This window comes from Phascolarctos cinereus, unplaced genomic scaffold, assembly GCF_003287225.1.
Source record: "Phascolarctos cinereus isolate Bilbo 61053 unplaced genomic scaffold, phaCin_HiC Scaffold_4;HRSCAF=312, whole genome shotgun sequence".
Classification (NCBI taxonomy): Eukaryota; Metazoa; Chordata; class Mammalia; order Diprotodontia; family Phascolarctidae; genus Phascolarctos; species Phascolarctos cinereus.
This window is the reverse complement of record NW_027555847.1, coordinates 696,519,238-696,540,381: the sequence shown is the minus strand read 5'-3', so window position 1 is coordinate 696,540,381 and position 21,144 is coordinate 696,519,238. Positions and strand designations below refer to the sequence as shown.

The window sequence follows — 21,144 nt, the reverse complement described above, 5'->3', positions numbered from 1 at the left end:
GCCCCGCCCACGCTCCCGCCCCTTCATCCGAGGCGCATGCGCACCGGGCTTTTCCCTGCTTCCGCCTTCTCGCGACAAGCCCCGGGCCGCCGGCGGCCTCGCGGGACGAGCCGGCTTCTCGCGTGAGCGGGGCTGCGGGGTCTGTGGGGCCGGGACCACGGGGTGGACAGGGTTGCGGGCCTGGGCCGGGGCCGGGAGTAGGAGCTGCATGTGTCCCTTCTGTGGCCGGAGGCAGCGGGGTCTGTGCGGGCGCACGGGTAACGAGGGCCCCGCGGGGCAGCCGGGGGCCAGGGAGGGGGCGCGGGCGGACCCCGCGAGGCCGCCGGGCCCGGAGCCTGCACCCCGCGGCACGCGCGCGCACACTCCCTCTCGCACACGCACTCATCCCCCATCTGCTCCCGCGGCGGCTTCCGCCCTGCCCCCTCACCATCCATCCTCCCCTCCCCCTTCCCAGTCGTCTGTCCCCCCCCCCCAACCTTCCCGCACCCTTCTCCTTTCAGCCCCCACGATCTCTGGTACTCCCTTCCCTGCTCCTCCACGGCCCTGACTCTCCATTCCCCCCTAGACCTTCCCTTTTGTTTCCCATTCCTCACCCCACCCCAGTCTCCATCTAGATCTTCCCCCTTCCCTTCCTATTCCTCACCCCCCCCAGTCTCCATCCAGACCCTCCCCCTTCCCTTCCCATTCCTCACACCCCCCAGTCTCCATCCAGACCCTTCGCATTCCTCATACCCCCTGAGTCTCCAGACCCTCACCCTTCCCTTCCCATTCCTCAATCCCCCCAGCCTCCATCTAGACCATCCCCCCTCCCTTCCCATTCCTCACACCCCTCCCAGTCTCCATCTAGACCCTCACCCTTCCCTTCCTATTCCTCATATCCCTCCCAGTTTCCATTCCTTTCATGAACCCTCCTACTTCCCATCTCCTTATACTCCATGATTCTGCATTCCCTTATCGACCCTCATCCTTTCCTCCACATCCTCTGATGCTTCATTCCCTTGCTAGACAACCCTCACCCCTTCCCTTTCTTCAGGGCCCGCTGCCTTCCTTCCTTCATCCCCTTCAAGCCTCTCATTTCACATTTTCTGATTTGCCGTGCCCTTATAGACTTTCACCCTTTTCTCTTCTACTCCTCGTACAGATGTGTACCTTTTTCTCTGATTTCTTGTACTCTCTTCAGTAAATAATTTCTGCTCCCGACCTCCCACCTTCTCTTCTCCCTTCTCTAATCTTGCATTCTTTTGGACACTCAGCTTTCTGCCCTCGTTCCTTATACCTTCATATTCTCTCATCCCTTTACCTCCCTGGACCTCCTCTTTTTTCATTTGTAAAATTAGGGGGTTGGTTGGACTTGAAGGTCCTTTCCTGTAAGGTCCTTCCCAGCTCTCAATTTATGATCCTATCCCCATTCTTCACACCCTCTCCTTACTTCATTTTTCTCTCTTTTCATTTGTCACATTCTCTCATTCTCCATTCCCCTTTCCTCTTACCCTCTAATCCCCTCTCAGCTCCTGCTCTTCCCTCTTCCTTCTTCAGACCTTCTGGTCCTCTTCACCCTTTTTTCATTCTTCAGCCTCTTTGGACATCAAGTCTCAAGTCCTTCAGGCCCTCACCTCTCTGTCTTCATCCCTCATTCCTTTTGAAGAATACACTCCATAAATGTATCCTCCATACACTCTTCTGTGTAATTGGTTCATCCTTCACATTCTTTGATTCCTTATTCTTATTACCTTTCTTTTTCCTCTATTTTGGGCCATCACCTTTGCCTCTCACATTTCATAGTTTGTGCCTCATACTGGCTTTCCCCTTCAATACCTCACAGTCATTCATCCTTTTCTCATTCCTTATTCAGCTACTCTCTTCAGCCTCTCATTGAACAAGTTATTCAACTTCTTTAGGGCTTGCTTTCTTCTTCTAGCTCTTAGATTGGGATGCTGTGGTGTTTCATGATTTCTTCTATCCTTTGAATCTTCCTCACCCACCTACTTCTTTCCTGTTCATGGTCTTTGAGACTCTCTGCAGCTTCTCATCCTCCTCATACACTCTGGTCTCTGTAAAATGGACTAGATCAGGAGTTTTTAAACTGGGGTCCATGAATAGTTTTTTAATTTTTTGATAAATGCATTTCATCATAATGGTTTCTTTTGTAATTCTATATATTTTATACTTTTAAAAGCATGGTTCTGAAAAAGGTCCCTTATGCTTCACCAGACTGTCAAAGGGGTCCGTGACCCAAGAAAGAGGAAGAACTCATGGGATTAGGTTATATTTGAATTCTAAAATTCTCCAATCCCTTCTGTCTCCCTTTCCCTATTTCCCACTCCCCTTACAGCTTCTCTCTCCCATACTCAAGAAGCCATTAGAGTCCCTCACAGGATCCCAGATTTAGAGCTAGAAGAGATCATCTAGGCTAACCAGCTGGTTTTACGAAGGAGGAAACTGAGGCTCAGAGATGTTAAAGGCCTTGTCCATGGTCACCCAGTCCTTGGAGTGGCAGGGTTGGGATTTGGATCCCACCCTTGTTGGCTATCCTTGTCTGGCCTGCCTTCCTGCCTTGTGGGTTGAGCTCGGCCTTTCTACGTGACTCTCTTTATGATCACATCCTTATCCCTTCTGCTTTAACAGACTCCCCGGACTAGAGATCTAAAAAGGACGCAAGAGACCACGAAGTCCAGTCTCTCACAAATGAGGAACTGAGGCCCGGAAAAGGGGAGCGCGCCCCTCTTCCTCTGTGTTGTCTTGCTACACATCACATCTTTCCGCTCACCTTTGAGTCTTCAAACATTGCCTCCCCGCGTACTTTGCTGATTTTTCTCTCTTGTCCTGCTTGTGCTCATGTCTTCCTTCTCTTTACCCCTTCATCCTTTTTGTAGTAGTTTGTTTTATGTGGTTTTTAAGATTTAGGGCTGGAAGTCCCATCTTCTCATTTTACAAATGATAAAACAGGCCTAAGGTGGTCAAGTGACTAGCCCACTTTTTATCTCCTTATCCATATTCTGGTTTGTTTTTTTTTTTACTTTTAGGCAATTGGGGTTAAGTGACTTACCCAGGGTCACACAGCTAGTGTCAAGTGTTTGGTCTGAGGCCGGATTTGAACTCAGGTCCTCTTGACTTCAGGGCCGGTGCTCTATCCACTGCGCTACCTAGCTGCCCCACCTTATCCATATTCTGTTATGTCTCCTCATTTTTGTTTCCTAGTACTACTTTGTGAGCCTCGTTCTTACAATTTAGTGCTCAACAACCCCTTTGAATTGGATAGATGTAGGGAGGAAGGTGGCTTTCTACTTGTGAGTGTTGGGCATTCTAAAGGAATTTTGAAAATAATTTTCTTTTTCTCTTATAGGTTTGTGAGATGGCTACAGACTTTTCTGAGTCCACTGCCCCTGACTGCAAAGGAGACCTGAAAAGCAGCACCAAGCTAGACACAGAGTACCCGCTTCGGGTCCTTTACTGTGGAGGCAAGTGTTTTCAAGCTGTGTTATGTCACTTGTTTCCCTGATTATTAGTAGTCAGTACTGTTTTCATTGTCATGTGTCCTAAATTCCTTCAGAATTTTGTGTTTTCTATTAAAATCCTCTGCTAAATTTCTACCTGGATGCCTCAGTTTGATGAAGAGGTGACCCAGGTTGTCAAATACTAAAAAGATTTCAAGCACAATTCCAAGGGTAGATGGACCTACTTGTTAATTGATTTCAGGTAGGTTCGTCACCTGCTTGACCCAAGGGTGAGCAGTATTTCTGCCATAGCAGCTCACCTGAGGCATAAAAGCCACTGACATTTGTATGGTACGTCTAAGTCCAGAAAGCCCTTTACCTAAATATCGCATCTGAACTGGACAGTAGCCCTATGGAAGATGTGCTACAAATATCGTCCCCATTTTACAGATAGGGAAACTGAGGCTGAGAGGTCATTGTTCATGGTCACACAAGAACTTTGTGATCTGTGTCTGCGGAAGGAGGACCTGCGCTGGCCCAATCCTGGATCTTCCAAGTATTGTCATTAACTTTAAATAGTTAATGGGCGGAATTTCATACATGTGGGCACAGATGTTTATTTATTTATTTTGCTTTGTGTGTTTTCATTCTAATGTGGAGATGTTTATGAACGGGGTGTGCTTTTGAAGTGTCATTACAGTGGATGGAGTGCCTGGCCTAGAGTCGAGAAGACGTGAGTTCTAATCCAGCCTCAAGACTCTTACTAGCTTTATGACCCTGGGCAAGTCACTTAACCCTGTTTGCCTCAGTATCCTCATCTGTGAAATGAGCTAGAGAAGAAAATTGCAAAAGCACTGTAGTATTTTTGCCAAGAAAACCCTGCATGGGATCATGAAGAGTCAGACATGACTGAAACGAGTGAACAGTGACTCTTTCTAAGGGACATCCGAATTATGCCAGGCCTGAAAGGCTCCATTCCTTACCTAGTCCCTCACCCTTCCCCTCTGCGTTCCTCATACCCCTTGAGTCTCCATTCCCCCTTAGACCCTCACCTTTCCTTTCTCCTTCACACCCAAAATTTTGGCTTTGGGGGGGGGTTTGTTTTTGGTGAGGCAATCGGGGTTAAGTGACCTGCCTAGGGTCACACAGCTAGTAAGTTTAAGTGTCTGAGGCTGGATTTGAACTCGGGTCCTTCTGACTGCAAGGCGAGAGCTCTATCTACTGCACCACCTAGCTGCCCCCACACCCAAAATTGTGAAGGAATTTAGGACACAGAAATGAGAAGTCCAGCAAGTCTGGGGGTTGATATAGTGTAGCAGGTGCTGTCAAAGGGGAAGCAGCGTGGGACAGGGAAAGATCCCTCGCTCCAGAGTCAGAGGACTGGGGTCCCGCTTCTCCCGTGCTGGGTGACCTCGGTGGAGTCAGTGGGCTTGGGCCTCCCACTCCCTCATCTCTGATGTGAGAAGACTTGGATGGCGTGGCCTCTGAGGTTTCTTCCAGCTCCTTGTCTCTGAAGGGGCGCAGTACAGAGAAAGGAAGGGAGAGCCTGCAGTCTGGGAAATGGCCCTGTCATCCTGCTGTGTGCTGGGGAGAGCTTGGATTAGTGTTGTGGCAGTGAAAATGGAAGAGGCCGGTCTGAGAAACAGCGAAGGTCAGGCTGGGTGTCCCTACAGTCTAGGCAGAGAGAGAGAAGGGGAAAAAGAAGTAAAAGAAGGATTGAAAAAAATGGGACTAACCCTGAAATGAGGCATCTGGGAAAGGGAGGGCTGTGTGTTGGAGGGCAAGGTGATGAATTTGACTTTAAGCAGTTTGTATTTCAGATGGCATCGAAGTAGAGAAATCCATTGGGTATTCTGAGATTTGGGTGTGGAGGAGTAGATTGGAGAGAGTCCTTAGTAGTTTGAGGTAAGAGCAGATGGGATCTAGGATGTGATTGAGAGAGAGAATGGCAGAGGGACGGAGCCCTAGGTGGCACTACCGCTCAGGAGGGAGGCGATCTCTCAAGCGGATCTGCCTGCGAATGGTAGAGTTGGAGGAAGCCTCTGAGGTCCTCCAGCTCTGCTCAGTAGCCAGAGCATGAATTCCCTCTGCAGCGTCTCTGCTAAGTGAACACATCCACCCTTGGAAACCTGTGGTGTGCACCTCACCGCTTACCAAGACTGCGTTTCATTTTTATCCAGTTCAAATTGTTAGTAAATTTTTACTGATATGGAGCCAAAGTGCCTCAACAGTTGATTCTGGTTCTGCCTGCTGGGTCGCAACAGAATAAGTGTAATCCCTCTTCAGCATGTTCAAGGTATCTCAAACAGGAAAAGAAAATGATGAAATTTGGTGGGAAAAGTGTGGCAGAATGGTTTTTTTAGATATTTACCTGACTGAGGAATTTCCATTGGGGGACAATACCGTCCCACTTGTAGCCTCTCTCTAAATAAAACAAGAAGCATTGTGCTCTCTTGGGAACCACGAAGAGCTGGGCTGCCCCTCAGATACACAGGTTGTGTGACTCTGGGCAAGACCTTTAACCTTTCAAATGAGGTATTTGTGAAGGCGCTTAATAAATGCTTGTTCCCTGCCTCTCTTCCTCTAGATGACAGCTTAGGGGCAACTTCCTAAGACTGGAAGTTGCAGTGAGGGTGTGGACCTGAATTAACTGGTAAAGGCGGGGCTCCTCATCTGGGAGTTCACTCTGAAGAGAAAGTCGTTGGGCCAGACCCCATTCCTATTCCAGTTTAGTAGTAATTGTTCACGTTTATATGAAATTTCATGACTTGCAGAATACCATACTTACATTGTTTCATTTTAACCTGACAACAACCTTGTGTGTTAGAAGCTGTTCTGCCTCATTTTTTAGATGGGGAAACAGAGTGAGAGAGGTCAGGCAACTTCCCCAGGGTCCTACAAACTAAGGCTGAATTAGAATCCATGTCTTCCTGATACAAAGCTTGATGTGATGTGGAAACTTGAGATAAGACTATATTTTTTAAAAATCTCACCTCTCCTCAAATAGGTTTTTAAAAATAATTTCGGGGGCAGCTAGGTGGCGCAGTAGATACAGCATGGGTCCTGAAGTTGGGAGGATCTGAGTTCAAATACGGCCTCAGACCCAACATTTGACACTTACTAGCTGTGTGACCCTGGGCAAGTCACTTAACCCTGATTGCCTCACCTAATAATAATAACAATGATAATAAAATAAAATATTTTTTTAAAAAAGGAAGGGTTGCAGATGAGAAGAAAAGATAATAGAAGTGAAGGGAGGACGGCATTCTCATGGGGGGAGGGAGTTCTGACTAATGTCGTGTATTATGCCTTAAATATTGTTGGAGTTAATACAACTATTATTGGGTGTTTAGCTGGCTTTTTGTAGTGTGAAATTTCGTAATGGCAGCCTTGGTTCTGATACCAAAATCTGTTCATCTTAGCGTGAACATAGAATCACAAAAGCAGTTGTTTTAGTGAGAAGTCAGGAAGCTTAGAGAGAATTTCAGCTTTGTCTTTCTAGTGTTTCAATTTGGGGATTGAAGGAGCAGTGAGCAGAGACAAACTTTTGATGACATGATAGTCCTGAAGCTAAGAGCTCTCCAAGAGGCACTGGACACAAGTTCTCAGAATCCTAGAACTTCGGGGGTGGAAGGGACTTCATTGGTCAAGCCCACCTCCCCGAGCTGTCCTGGAAGGGGAGCACAGTGCCTCTCAAGGGAGCCTGCTTTACTTTTGGACACCATTAATTACATCTCCTCTCTCTTGATTCCTTGACTTCTACCCATTGCCCCTGTCTTTGCCTTCTGGGCCCATCGCTTTCTCTGTGGCACCAGGGTCCTTACACTGTCTTGCTGAAAACTGAACACAGCATTGGAGGTGTGGTTTGACCAGGAGTAGAGAGGGGTTATCACCTCCTCATTCCTGGAGGCTATGTCTCTCTCAATTCGACCCAAGATTGTATTTACCTTTTAGCTGCCATGTCACATTAATGATTCATTGACCTTGTTAGGCCACTAAGACCCCCAGATGTGTTTCGGACAGACTGCCATCTAAATGTAAACAGTACGTGTGAAGTTGATTTTTTTTCCAACCCGTGTGTAAAATTTATACTTACCCTTATTAAATTTCATCTTGCTAGGTGACAGCCTTGAGCTCTAACTTGTCAAGCTGTTTTGAAAAGCTGGCTCTGTTGTCCAGCGTGTTGGCAGTCCTGTCTTGTCTGAGGATCGGATGAGCGGGCCATTTATCTGAGTCATTGATATACAGCCCTGGAGTGCTTCATTGGCCACCGCCTCCATAGTAGACATTGAGCCCTCGTCTACTCCTAGAGTCTGACTAATCAGCAAATTACAGATGGTCCAAGTTCACTATGTTTTAGTTCGTCTACTTTTCCATAACGGTAACAATAGATACTTTCCCTAATGCTTTGTTAAAGTGGAGGTAAAATATAGGAATTGCATTCTTAGTAAAACCTGTCAGAGGGAAAAAAAAGTTCTCGGGACCTATACTTGATGAAGCCATGTTAGCTCCTTGTAATCACCACTTCCTTTTCTTTTAAATTTAATTAATGAATTAATCTAAATCAAATGAAATTCAGTTTAATTAATAAATTTAATTGGTTCTAATTTAATTAATGAAAACCTACCTTTTCTTTCTCCCACCTCCCCCTGCCTTGTGGAAAAAGAAAAACAAAACACATAGCAATTATGTGCAGTCAAGCAAAACAAATTCTTACATTGCCACAAGCCAAAAAAATATATTTCAGTCTGCGCTCTTGAGTCTATCACTTCTAGAAGGAGGTGGGTTCCATGTTTCATCCTGAGTCCTCTGGAATCAGGTCAGCCATTTCCTTCAAGGTTGTATTGTGAACGTTGTAGAAATTGTTCTCCTGGTTCTGTTTACTTTGCTCTGCATCAGTTCTTACAAGTCTTGTTTTTCTAGACGGTGACCAACTGTTTCATTAATGATCTGTTCTAGAATTTTCATAGGCATCAAAATCCAGCTCACTGGCTTGAATTGTACAAACAGTTCTCTTCCCGTTTTGGAAATGGAGACACATCCCTCTGGTGTTCCTGTGGGCTTCCATATTTTTGTCCAAGACTGGTAATCCTTTGGGGTTTCCTTTTGGCTCCTTTGGAGCTGGTTATCAACCCATGTCTTTTGACTTGAAGCCAGATTCTCTTTTCACTGTGCCGTCCTGCCTTTACTAAAGATGGATGAGAATTCCATGGCAATATCCCTTCTGTTGAATCCATGGGAGCTTATGAGAATCACCAAGAGAACATGTAGAGAGGATAGCTGAGGGCCTAGGACAGCATTTTAGGGACCTCTCACAGGTAAATGGTCTGATGAGAGAGAAATATGATGATCTAGCAGAGGAGACTGAGGAGAAACAGTCTAGGCAGAGAGGCAAGAGAGAGTTGTCTTGGAGACCAAGGAAGAGAGAGGATCCAGGGAAGGAGCAGTTGACAGTGAGGAATCACAGTGAGGTCAAGGAGAATGAGGACTGAGAAAAGAGCATAGCAGTTAAAAGATTGGTGGTGGTCTTGAAGAAAACAGTTCTGTTAGAGCGGTTGGAGGTCAGATTATGAGAGGTTGAGAAGTGAGGAACTGGGGGCCAGTTAGAGACTACTCTTTCCAGGGCTTTACTGAAAGAGGGAAGAGGTAAAGGACTCTTAATTTGAGGGAGTGGCAAGGGAAAGGCTCTGGGGTTGGGTTTTTTTTTTTAAGGATTTGGGGAGAACTGGTCATGGTGTAGGTAGAAGGGAAAGGATTGTGTCAATAAGGAGAGAGTGACTGTGAGAGAAAACAGTGATAACTAGGGCAGGCTGCTGGAAGAGGTGGGATCAAGAAGACAAGTTGAGGCCAGCTGGACTTTGGCAGTGAGAAGCCTCAGAGGACTAGAGAAGGAAAGGGGGATGATTGAGCTGGGGAATAGGGGAGAAGAGTAGCTGGGACAGCCTTGGTTTTCTCTGCAAAGCAGGAGGCGATGTCCTCTGCTAGGGCTCTGGGGGGGGCTGTGTAGGAGGCTAGATGGGAATAGCTGTTGTTCAGAACACAGTGGAGAGTCAGCCAGTTACCAGTAAAAGGGTTGTTGTAAAGCCATGAGGGCCCCTTGAGATAGATGACAAATCTGGAGTGGACTCAGGGGGCACTGCCAGTGATTTCCAGCAGGGGTCAGTATAGTGTTAGCAGGATCTGAGATGGTCAGGGAAAGTGAGCCTTGTGGTTTCCAAGGCACCTGTGATGCTGGGATAAGTCGATCAAACAAAAGTGTACGGTCAGGATTACCAAGGGAAGAAGGCAGGCCAGAGCAGGGGTGATGGAGTGGGAGAACAGGGGGCTTTGAAGGGGCTCATAGTCACAGCTGGGTGCTGGGTAGATTCAGGGGTAGTGTCCCAGAGAGGGATGCAAGGACAGAAGGCTGTGCTTAAAGAAGAGATCTCAGAGTTTTCTGGGTGATGATGAAGTCATCAGGTGGAACGAAGGTGCACATAAGGGTGGTTGATGATGTTAAGAAAATTGGGAGGCTGTGGTGCTTGAAGAGGTGTGAAAGCATGTCATCGAGTCTCCACATATGAGGGCAGGGACAGAGAGAGATGTTGTTAGTCCTTCCTTTGTGAAGAGGACCCATGACATCACAGGTGATGTCTTGACTTGTGTGTGAGTTGGATTTAAGTGAGGCAGAGTTGCACAGAGTCCTCAGCCTTACTCTTTCTTCCTAAGCCATCACGATCTAATGGCAGGACAAAAGTCTGGTAATGGCCCAGGCTGCAGTGGATGACCTTGGTGTCTTTGATGTCTGACCAAGCTCTGAGTGCCCCTCAGTGCCTGCTTTAGCCACCTTCATAACTGTTGGAACAGATTGTTTTCATCTGCCCATTCTGCCTGGGAAAGTGCTTGGTGTAGCCATCCCTCTAACCCACTCACAGGTTAGAGGCTTGACAGTTCCCTTCGATCCGACTTATCCTGGCTGTTGAGATGACTTACTGGGATGTGGCCACTGCATGCTACGGCTTTTGGGAGCCACAGCTGAGAGATGGGTGAATGAGGTGAACACCAAAGGTGGGTGAGCAGCCCTGGAAAGGGCTTGGCAGGCTGTCACACAAGAGGTGCTACTCCTTCCTGATCACCCCATACACCTCAGGGATAGAGGGGGTTACAGTGAGTCAAGTGTACTGTGAACTCCTTGAGAAATGAGGGGAGATGGCCCACAGGCTTGTAGTTGACTATAACCAGGGTCTGAACAGGGTGTTGTAGACAGATGGAATGAACCTCAAAGAAGGAGAGGTTGTAGAGTGGTGGGGACAGGAGGAGGGTCTAGAAGTGGCGGTGAGAAAAAAGGCACCTTCCTGGAGAGAAGCAGCAGCCTCTCTGTCTCTGACAGTAGCATCCTGCCTGTCTGACTGTGGACAGGTCACTTAACTAATCTAGACCTCAGTCTCCTCCTCTCTAAGATGAGGGGATTGGACAAGATGGCTTCTGAGGTCCTGTCCAGTTCTAGATGTGGGATCCTCTATTCTCCCTCTTGCCCTGCCCCTCCCAGAAGGGAAAGATACCACAATGTGAACTGGATTGGGGGATACTAGGCTGACATGGGGAAAGGTGGGGCTTGTGACCTTCCAGTTTAGGCCTAATAGGAAAAATGATTCTGTCTTGTCCCCAGGTAGAATAGTAAAGTGAGCAAAAGTTTGTTTTTCCTCCTTCCTTTTCTGAATCTGTTCACCTATTTTGCTTTCTCACTTGCCTCTTACTTCTTAATCCCATGCTCTCTTCTGGCTATTTGAAGGCCCTCATCCAAATCAACATTCCAAAAGTTCTGGGCTAAGATATGTAAGTAAGGGATGAATAAGGCTTAATATCAAATAAAGTGTTCACATACTGAAAGAGGCAGTTGTTAGCCCCAAAGAATCTTCAGCAGTGGACTTTGTTTCTGCCTGGCATTCTTCTCTGCTAAGAGGTCCTGCGAGCTCCCAGGCCCAATAAAATGAAGGTTCATTTATTGCTTAGAGACAGAGAGAGAGTATGGTTGGTTTGTGAAAGCCCCTTTCTAAAGATGAGGATGGAGCATATCCTGGAGTTGTCCTTGGGCCATTCAGATGAGATCTTGGGAGGCATTTTGTTCATTAGAGTTTTGTGGCCAAATGTTTCTTCTGGGTAGAATGGGAAGGAACTTTAAATTTTTGCTTAAAGAGATGGACTGTCCTGCAGTTCAAAATTACATTACTGAGTTTCCTTACATTACTGATTACTCTAATAAATGCAAAATATGCATACGTGGTTCAGTGATTTCATTATTCACAAAATCTCATTGACCTGCTTTTTTCCACCGTTGGGATTGTTTGACACTGTCAATTAAATACATTTTTCCTTTTTTTTTTTTTCCCTTGGGGCAATTTGAGAAGGGGCCTGCGTTGCTGTCATCACTTCCACTTCTTATGGAGAGCCCTGAGCCATCCTTTCAGGGATTCCTGCTTGCTAGAGAGTTGGAAAGGCTTCACCCATATGCCATGCAGCATGCAGAGCTGCGGTCACATGTGAGCCTCCAGGTCAGGCTGGGTGTCTGGGGTCTCCCATTTGCCATTTCTTTGTTGAAGAATCTCCCTTGAGGGAGCTCAGTGCAGCTCTCAGAAATGTTGGGGTGAGGCATTGATCAGTGTGCACGTGTGCACCTCCTCTAGCTTTAAGAATACTTTCTCAGACACTAGGGGACAGAGTCTACCACAAAGATTTTCCTTTTGCATTATAACTATAGAGTAGAAATTTTCTAATATTTTTAGAATAAATATTAGAATATTAGAATTTGTTTTCTAATACCATTTAGGGATAGCTCAAAGTAATATATTAAGCAATTTAACACCAACTAGTTGCCGATCTAGATAAACTGTGCATGTGGTAGTTATGTTCCTGAATTCTAGAGCTTGTAGGCCAGAAGGCTTGGTATCCTAAAGGATAGTAATGGGGTCCACATGTTAGATGACCCAGTGTTATATTTCCCAAGCACTGTAAGGAGAAACACTTGAGCTGAAGAAAGACAAAGAAGTGTGAAGGTGATTAGGAGACCTTCATAGTTGTAAAGAAAGCCAGAGATTGAATCTGAGGAGGGGAAATCTGGGAAGACTTGGGAAAATTTGAGAGAGAGAAAAGTTAGGATGAAGAAGAAGTGCGTCATGATCAGCAGTAGCAGCACCATGATGAAGGTAATGTTAATAGTAATAATAATAGTTAACATTTATGTAATGCTTATTGTGTGCCAGGAACTGTGCTAGGAAGCACCTGACAATTATTATTTCATTTGATCTTGACCTAAAGGAGAAGAATGATTTGAAGAGAAGGAAGATTCAAGAAAAAGTTAGTTAGCTAGACAAGGTAAAAGGTAAGAAGGAGTTTAGCTGCTAAGGTATTCACTAAGTGCCAAAGAGGTGGCCTGGGTTTGACAGTTACAAGCAGTTTGAGGTAGATGTTTTCCAGAGTGGCTCCGATAACAGTCCTTAGACTGTGGGAGAAGTACAAACATCACCCACTTGTGCAATTTCCCCTTCTTTCCCTAAGGATTGAATTTTTTAACTACTTGTGGGTATGCTTGTGCCTACTATAAGCTCCTGGTTAAAACTAGCCAATGTTCATTTCATCTCTGGCAGCCATACCCACCTTGCACCAGTTTTACCTGCCTGTCCGTTCTGCTCTTTCCGTTTGTTTTACCCTCCAATGATTGTTTCATTTCCCTTTTCTTAGCTTGCCTCGTGTTATCAACAGCCTTCCCTTTCTCCTGCTTGAGTCTCCCCCCGTCAGGAGCTAGTGTCTAACCCTTCTTGGTCTTCCTTCATCCTGCTTCTTTCTCACCCCTGAAGTAAGATCTGGGCCTCAGAGTGTCCTTCACATTCTGCTCACTTCCTGGTTACCCCCAGTTCAGCCTCTGACCTTCAGTTGTCTAATCTTCCCTCTAGGTTAGCGACATAATTTCCTTTTTATTCCATTCCAGTCCTTTTGCTTCTCCCTTTCCTTCTCCCTCAGAAGCTAGAAATCAAAATGTCCAGCAAAGAGAGGAAAGAAGACTTGGGTCACTAGCTCACATACAGTATTTGAATGCTTGCTATGTAGAACGAGGGGGAGACTTTTTCTAAATGTTTCATGAGAGCAGGATGGCGATGTTTGATGGAACTTTCAGGGGCACATATAGTTTTGATGAGGAGGAAAATGCTCTAAATGATTTTCTCTCCCAAAGTAGAGTTGACTTGTTGGGAGGTAGTGGGCTCCTCTTCTCTAGAGGTCCTCACTAGACACAAAGTCTGTATCTTCTCTGTCAGGTGTGTCAGAGAGGGAATCTTATTTCAGTATGGCTCTCTTTAGATGGCTCTGAGTCCCTTTCTTACTCTGAAATTTTGTTAAAATTAATTCGGCTTTTCTGTGTCTTGTGAAAACAGAATATGAAGCTTATGGAATTAGCTGGGGAGATAGCATAGAGTGGAATGGAAATCATAACCAGACTGAGAATCAGTAAACTCTGTATTATTATCATCGTGGTACTGCCACCTGCCAGTGCCCCTGGTCAGGTAACCCATGGACAAGTCACTTAAATTTTGTGGGCCTCAGTTTTACCTTCTGTAAAATAAGGGGTCTGATTTGATAATTGTTTCATTCATTTAAGCTTTGCAATTCTCGGTTCCTACTTACTCAAAGATAATGTGAAGGATAAAAGAAAATTATTTTACATACACATACACATGTATATGTATGTATATATATGTTTATTAGAAGATATAGAAATTGTATTAAAGGTGGTTCTCTACATGTATCTCTATGAATACCAAGACAGGCTGGTTTTCTGTCCAGGATGCTTCTCTCTGACTCATCCTGGTGGGTGGGGGCTCAAGGCCCACAGTACTGGAGACAGAGAAGATGTCAGCCTGCAGTGTTAGGAGCTTCCTCACCAGGGAATATCCCTGTACCCCTAAAATCACAGGTCGGGTACCTGGGAACCAAATGTGAGGTGATGGCCCAGCTTATCTAACAATAATCGGATATTACACCAACTCCCTTTGGTCATTGTTAGAAGAATTTAATTTAGTTGCATCTGCGGGTCACTGAAATAATTATGATAGTATTTTAGTGGAGAAGACTTATTTTCTGGTCTGTCAGTGGAACTTGACTTAACTGCTTATTAGATCAAATTTGAGAGAGGAGTTGTTTTCAAACTAACAGGAAGATTTGAAAAATATTCTATAAAATTCATAAGGGGAGGAGGGGTGGGGATGAAATAAACTGATAGAAAACTAATTCCACATTTTTTTCTTTCCCCAGTCTGTTCATTACCAACAGAGGTAAGTCTTTTTAATACTCTTATAAGCTTGTGCTGCTGTATTTGTGAGTTGTCTTGTTTCTAGAGTAGTCTTACAAATTTTTAATCTTCTACCTTTGCATTGGTCAGTTGAAACTACTCTGGAGTAGTTTCATGGTCTTATGGATTTATGAAGATTTTTTCCCCCTTAGCTTCTGAGTCATAGCTCCTTTATTCCTTTCAGCCGTACAGTTAACATTTTCTTTTTAAATGAAACTTAACAATAGCCAACTAAGAAAGGTAGTAACTTGAATTTAATGCAATTCAGATAGTTGAGAAGTAGGCAAGTGGAAGACACTGAAAATTTAGGAAGTATTCCTGTTTTCTTTGTATTCCCTTGTCCTGTCACTTTTTCTTTATATCTGTCTCTAAATTGTAATAACATAACTCTGACATGGTGAGATTCTGTTTGATTACAGATTTCCTTTAGCTGTTTTCCTGTTGCAATCTAGGTTTCAGATAGAAGAGTGGGGGAAGTTACTGTTTCCTCACTGAATATAATTGTGGCGTGTAAATTAAAATAATTTAATAGTGTGCAGAGTTGACTCTTGTAACAGTGAAATTTGATCTTCTTCCTTCAGTACTGTGAATATATGCCTGATGTTGCTAAATGTAGACAGTGGTTAGAGAAGAATTTTCCAAATGAGTTTGCAAAACTCACTGTAGGTAAGAACATTTTTGTTTTTCTGTCTTCGAAGCTTGAACTCTGTGTGTGTGTGTGTGTGTGTGTGTGTGTGTGTGTGTGTGTGTGTGTAAAACCTAATAACTTTTAACACCATAAAGTTTGTCTTTAGTGGGATAATACCATCCAAACGGACTATATAGATTTTGTTAAATCTTGTGGTCCGAGTATTGTAAAAAATAAAACTCAGTGAGGGTAGCTATTTTATGAATTTTTGTTTTCAGTAATTCTAAAGCTTTTCATGGGAACTTTGTAGCTGGAGAACCACTCACTGCTCATCATTTCTGATCTTTTTGAAATGGGATATATCTGCCTCATTCAGGGGTGGGGAACCCATGGCCTCAAGGCGACATGTGGCCTTCTAGGTCCTCTGGTGCAGCCTTTTGACTGAGCCCAAGTTTTACAGAACAAATCCTGTTAACGAAGGGGATTTGTTCTGTGAAGTTTGGATTCAGTCAAAGGGCCATACTAGTTACTGTGCTTATATACTTATAACTAGTTACTTATACTAGTTAGTATAAGAAGGGAAGTTCATGCTTTGACAGGTTAAATGATTTAGGCAGAAATCTAAAATCAGATTCCTGATTTCCATCCAGTATTGGGAACGGTGTGGGTTGGTAGCTGGCGGAGAAGTCTGGGTTAGGTGTCCAAAGGTGGTGGTGCAGTTACTTGGTGTGTATGTATGATTGGTGCCCAGCCCTCTTGGGGCACAGGAGTTGTAGTTCATACAGCCGGGGTCCTTTCCTAGGCTCCAGATTCCCAAGTATTATGTGGGATGTGGGGCGTTCGTTACCCATTAAGCAGAACTAGAACCCAATCCCTGTGACCTTGTTCGGTTAAGTTGGATGTCTCAGAGAAGGTGCTGACCATGACCTTGGGAGGAGGAAGCAGTTCTTCGTGCTGGTGTGCAGATGAGCATCTTTCCTCCTGAAGTATTGCCTCTGTGCAGAGCCTAGAGTCCTTTCCCCACCTGCTTTCATCCTGGTTTTGGAGAACAAAACACTTATTCATCAGAATTGGCTTAGCAAGCATGTGCTGAATCCTGTTCTCTGAGACTTTGCTGGCTTGACTGTTTGTCCTGTGGAATCTACCTGTAACCTGAAGGGCTTTCAGAATTAGATGGCTTAGCACAATCATTTCTGTTGTCAATAGCAGACTCTTTCTTTAGCGTAGACATAAAAGAAAAACTCCTGCCTTATCCATAGGGCCATCGTTGCCCTTCTAGAGGTGCACAAGGGTTGTGGAAATTTGTGTAAATGTGAAAAAAAGATATTAATGCTCTTTCATGGTTGCTTTTTTAAATACAGAAAATTCACCTAAACAAGAACCTGGAATTGGGGAAGGCCCAGGAATAGCAGGAGAAGAGGAAGAGAAGAAAAAGCAAAAAAGAGGCAAGGCCCAAGTAGACCCTCATTTGGGTTCATTCTCTGTCTGCTGCCCATTCATTGGTGGAAGTAGGAGGAAGGGAAATGCAATGATAAGATCTCTAGTTTGCAGACCCTTCCTAAGATAATGATAGGGTTCCTCAAATTAATCATTTCTGCCGTTGATTATTATAATTCCTCATGCATGGTGTTATGCAAGGAATATGATACCGAAGTCCTTAGGATCCAGTCTGATTTGGGACCACTGGTCTCTTTTCCATAAGCCAAATTGAACCCTGGGAAATAAGCTTCCTTTGTCCTTCCTTTGTACGTGTCAGAAAAGACCAGCCAGCCTGTTTATAAACTGAAAAATTCCAGCTGCCTCAGTGTCATTCAAATACCCATATAAATTAGAGTCAGGTCAGTGCTACTGTTGTTTTTATGGAATGCATTTTAATTAGAATGTGTCTGTACAAGATTAGATTCTGAGTGTGTGGCTGAAAGCTTTTGTGTGTTAACTGCTTTTGGAGAATACCTGTGTTTCCAAAATAAGTAAACAGCTGAGTATTAAGATTCCTTTAATATACAGTCCCACTCACATTTAGTAAAAGTTGTTTTCAGTTACTTGTTTAACGTAAGGCAGAGTAGGTGAGAAAGTAGGTCAAGGCCCTTCTCTTAAAAATAATAGTAGGGGCTGTGGCTTTCAAATAGCAGTCTCCCTGGTCACTGAGCACAAATGCTATTGAATGGCTATCACAATTTAACATCAATGATTATTTTGGGTTTCATATGTTTTAAAATAATGATCTGCATTTTAAATTGAAGGCTTACCTGTTAGTCATATACTGGAAAGGGACTTAAGAGATCGTGTAGTCCACCCCCACTTGCCCTTTCCTTTTTATGGCTAAGGAAATTAAAATTCAAAGAAGATAATTTCTCCTTATTTAAATCAGAAAAGACAGGAGAACCTGAGTAAACATTGAAAATCCTCTTGATGTTTGTTTTATATTAAGGGGGAAAGCATTATGAAAACTTGCCTCAATAAATGACCTCCTAACTTAATTCCATTCATTGTGGCTTTAAAAATTGGGATGTCGGTAATAAATTTCCACATGTATGTGATCATATAAATTCTGTAACAAGGAAAATAGGAAAACCTCACTGTTTTCAGTGATTTTCTTTAAATAGTAAATTTTAAGAATTTGAATTGGTACTTTAATTATTTTTGCCTTAAAATCACAAATAACCTGGTGCTCTCTTGTTAAAATAAAGGTGGAAGGGGTCAAATAAAACAAAAAAAGAAGACAGTTCCGCAAAAGGTTACAATAGCCAAAATTCCTAGAGCAAAGAAGAAATACGTAACAAGAGTGTGTGGCCTTGCAACGTTCGGTGAGTTTGCGTTTAAACACATGTCAAAGAACCCAAGCTTGAACTGTAGATTTTCCTGTTTTGTCAGCTGTTAAGAAACTTTCACAAGCCTTTTTTTTTTTTCATGAAAAAATAAAAATCAAACTCTGATTTTATAATTCTCATTTGAAAATCGGAACTTTTTGAGAAGTTGGAAAAGTCTCTTTGCAGTGGGGCCATTAGGATTTTTTTTCCTTCCTTCAGGGTCCGATTAAGGGGAAGTTTAGCTCAGTATGAGGAGGGCCGGCTAAGATTCCCTTTGAAGCCTACCAATGCTGCTCCTCTGTCCTCTACAGGGTTGGTGGCAAAGGGTTGCAAAGTGGCTCATCCCCTCTGTGAGTGGCAATGGAGGGTGAGGGAAGGCGGGTAGCAGCAGAATGACCTGCCTTCACAACTCCTTCAGTCCCTGGAGGCCTTGAACAAGTAGTGAGACTGGGGTGAAAAATTTAACCAAGGTCTCTTCGTGTGACTACACGGATTGCAAAACAGTGGACTGGACCTCATTATAAATATTAAGGTCTGTTTCTCTGCTGGGAATGTTTCCTCTCTTTTTCCTTTTCAAGAAAAGACAAAGTAAACAAGATATTTATTCTGATATGGAGTGTATGTAATCAGTGTGTCCCTGAAACTTAATTTGCTCGTACTGCATATGTTCTGTATATACACACACATAGGTTTATGTGTGTGTATGTCTGGTGCTGCTGTTTTTCAAGTAATGAGGTTTCATGTGACCTTGAAAATTTGTCAAATCATAAAAACAGGTCGCCATTGCAGTTCAGTGATCTCTTTTTTAATAGAGGAAAATAGAATGCATTAAGTAATTAATACACAGTGAATTAATTGATACAAAAACATATAAATTGTTTTTTATGAATTTGAAGTCAGACTAAATAACGTTAAAATAGAAAAGATTTCTTTGTGACACCCAGTTATATTACACTGTGTTCTTTTTTTTGACAGAGATTGACCTTAAAGAAGCACAAAGGTTTTTTGCTCAGAAATTCTCCTGTGGTGCCTCAGTCACAGGGGAGGATGAAATCATCATTCAGGGAGACTTTACAGATGACATTATTGATGTAATTCAGGAGAAGTGGCCAGAGGTGAGTATATGACAAGCAGGAAAAGAACACTGAACTGGCAGTTAGGAAATGTGGACTGACTGACCTTGGGCAGATCACTGCCCTTCCTATGCCCTGTTCCCCAACCCCTGGCCTCAGAGTCTTCATCTTAGATTCTGCGATTCCAAAGTAAGAATGTTGTACTCAGTGATTGCTTTAGCTCCCTCCAGCCCTGAAAGGATTTGATTTTACTGGTTGGGTGACCGTGGGCAGGTAGATCACCTCCCCATCCCCACCCCTCTCTCTTACTCAGTTTTCTTACTTGTAAAATGAAGATATGAACTAGATAACCCCTAAGATTCCTTCCAGCTCTAAGTCTTTGATCTTATCACTTTAAAAAAAAACCCAAATCCCTTACTTTACTCTAAAACTCATAAAAGTATAATAATCTGTGTTTTACAGGTGGATGATGACAGCATTGAGGATCTTGGAGAAGTAAAGAAGTGATTTTAAAAATTTGTCTGTATTTAATGACCTGAAGTTATAGTTGATGTAGCCAAAGGGAGGGAGGCCTTTAAAAATATATATATTTATCCTACAGTAAAACTGTAGACTACCCTTATCCTTGGCATTTCACTGTTCTGTACAAGGCTGCTTGTGTTTTTTCTTTTGTTTTATTTTTTAAATTGCCAAAGTCCAATAAGCTGGGGAAATCCATCATGCTTATGCATGAAATAGAGATTTAGTTAAATAAAAAATTTTGGTCATATGGTACTGACTTTTTTTTTTTCTCAGCACACTCTAGACTTTTTGTGGGGAGCATTTTAATTCATCTATTGCTATTTCAATTCACTGTACAATTTTTAAAAAGAATTTGGATGTCTTACTACCAAAGCCAGGCTCTTTGCTTCACCCTTAAGTCTCCAGTGTGTTTAGCCTTCAATTTGGCAGAAGGCAGCTTGTAGATGTATTGTGGACTTTACTATTTGATTACCAACAGAAATCCATTTCATACATTTATTAAAATGCTTATTTTGACTATCGGGCCACCGAGGTTGAAAATTCTTCCCAACATCTACAAATAAAGTAAGAATGAGATTGTCCCAAAACTCTACTAACTGTTTATACTTAAATCAGAAATACCAATCTGGGAAAGAGCATTTGCAAAATGTTTTTTTGCAGTAGGAAACTATTAGTGGTAAATTCACACAAATTTATACTGTTTTTATAAAAGCCCTAAGCCAGGCATTGTAAACTAGAAAAAAGAAAATGTCTTCTAGGTTGCTATTAAATTTAGCACCTGTGAAAAAAATGCTGATTGGTTTTTTTCCCCCGTACAAATTGAAATCCTGAATGTACTGGCCTTTTTATAATTAAGATCTTGAAAGTAATATATAGTAAGGATGTAAATTAAGAAAGTAGACATATTAAAAGGGTGCATTTTACTAAACAGATATCCAATTAACAGCTGTCTAAAGCAAACATTCAGGAGACCTGTTCAGCATGTGTGGTGTATGTATTCTATTGGTGCTGAAAGATGGCTGTGTGTGTGGCCGTGTCAACTTGTGAACTTTGTGTCAAGATACTCAGTGTTCAAGTCCTGGCAAATGCGTTTTCACTTCTTATTTGGCCAGCAATGGATGTCTCTGCAGGAAAATGTAGGATTAAAATGATCCTTGCCTATACTATTCGTGTCCTTTTTTGAGTTTGTGGCATATTAAAATGGAAGTTTGATTAACCTTTTTCACAGCTTCAGTTGTGACTAAATCCAGTGAACAGTTCTTGAAAGGGGCAATTCACACAAATTCTGCACTGTACTATTTTTCCAGAAAGAGCTCGGAGAGCTGAAGCAGCCCTTTCTGTCCTTTTCCCCTCCTCT

The 21,144-nt window shown here is 43.3% G+C and overlaps 1 protein-coding gene across 3 annotated transcripts; it reads left to right on the top strand.

Annotated features, from left to right (window-relative positions):
* Positions 1 to 33: 33 nt before the first annotated feature.
* Positions 34 to 20,950, top strand: DENR (density regulated re-initiation and release factor). Of its 3 annotated transcripts, none has more exons than XM_020970176.2 (8): positions 34 to 122; positions 3,344 to 3,458; positions 14,718 to 14,737; positions 15,336 to 15,420; positions 16,744 to 16,827; positions 18,073 to 18,189; positions 19,168 to 19,307; positions 19,728 to 20,950. In XM_020970176.2, exons 2-8 carry the CDS (start codon positions 3,353 to 3,355, stop codon positions 19,770 to 19,772), a joined length of 597 nt encoding a protein of 198 aa, XP_020825835.1. In that variant the 5' UTR covers positions 34 to 122; positions 3,344 to 3,352; the 3' UTR covers positions 19,773 to 20,950. The 3 variants fall into 3 exon arrangements, with proteins under 3 accessions (XP_020825835.1, XP_020825834.1, XP_020825833.1); XM_020970175.2 differs by having other exon boundaries at positions 47 to 139; XM_020970174.2 differs by lacking the exon at positions 34 to 122 and adding an exon at positions 176 to 257.
* The last annotated feature ends 194 nt before the right edge of the window (positions 20,951 to 21,144 follow it).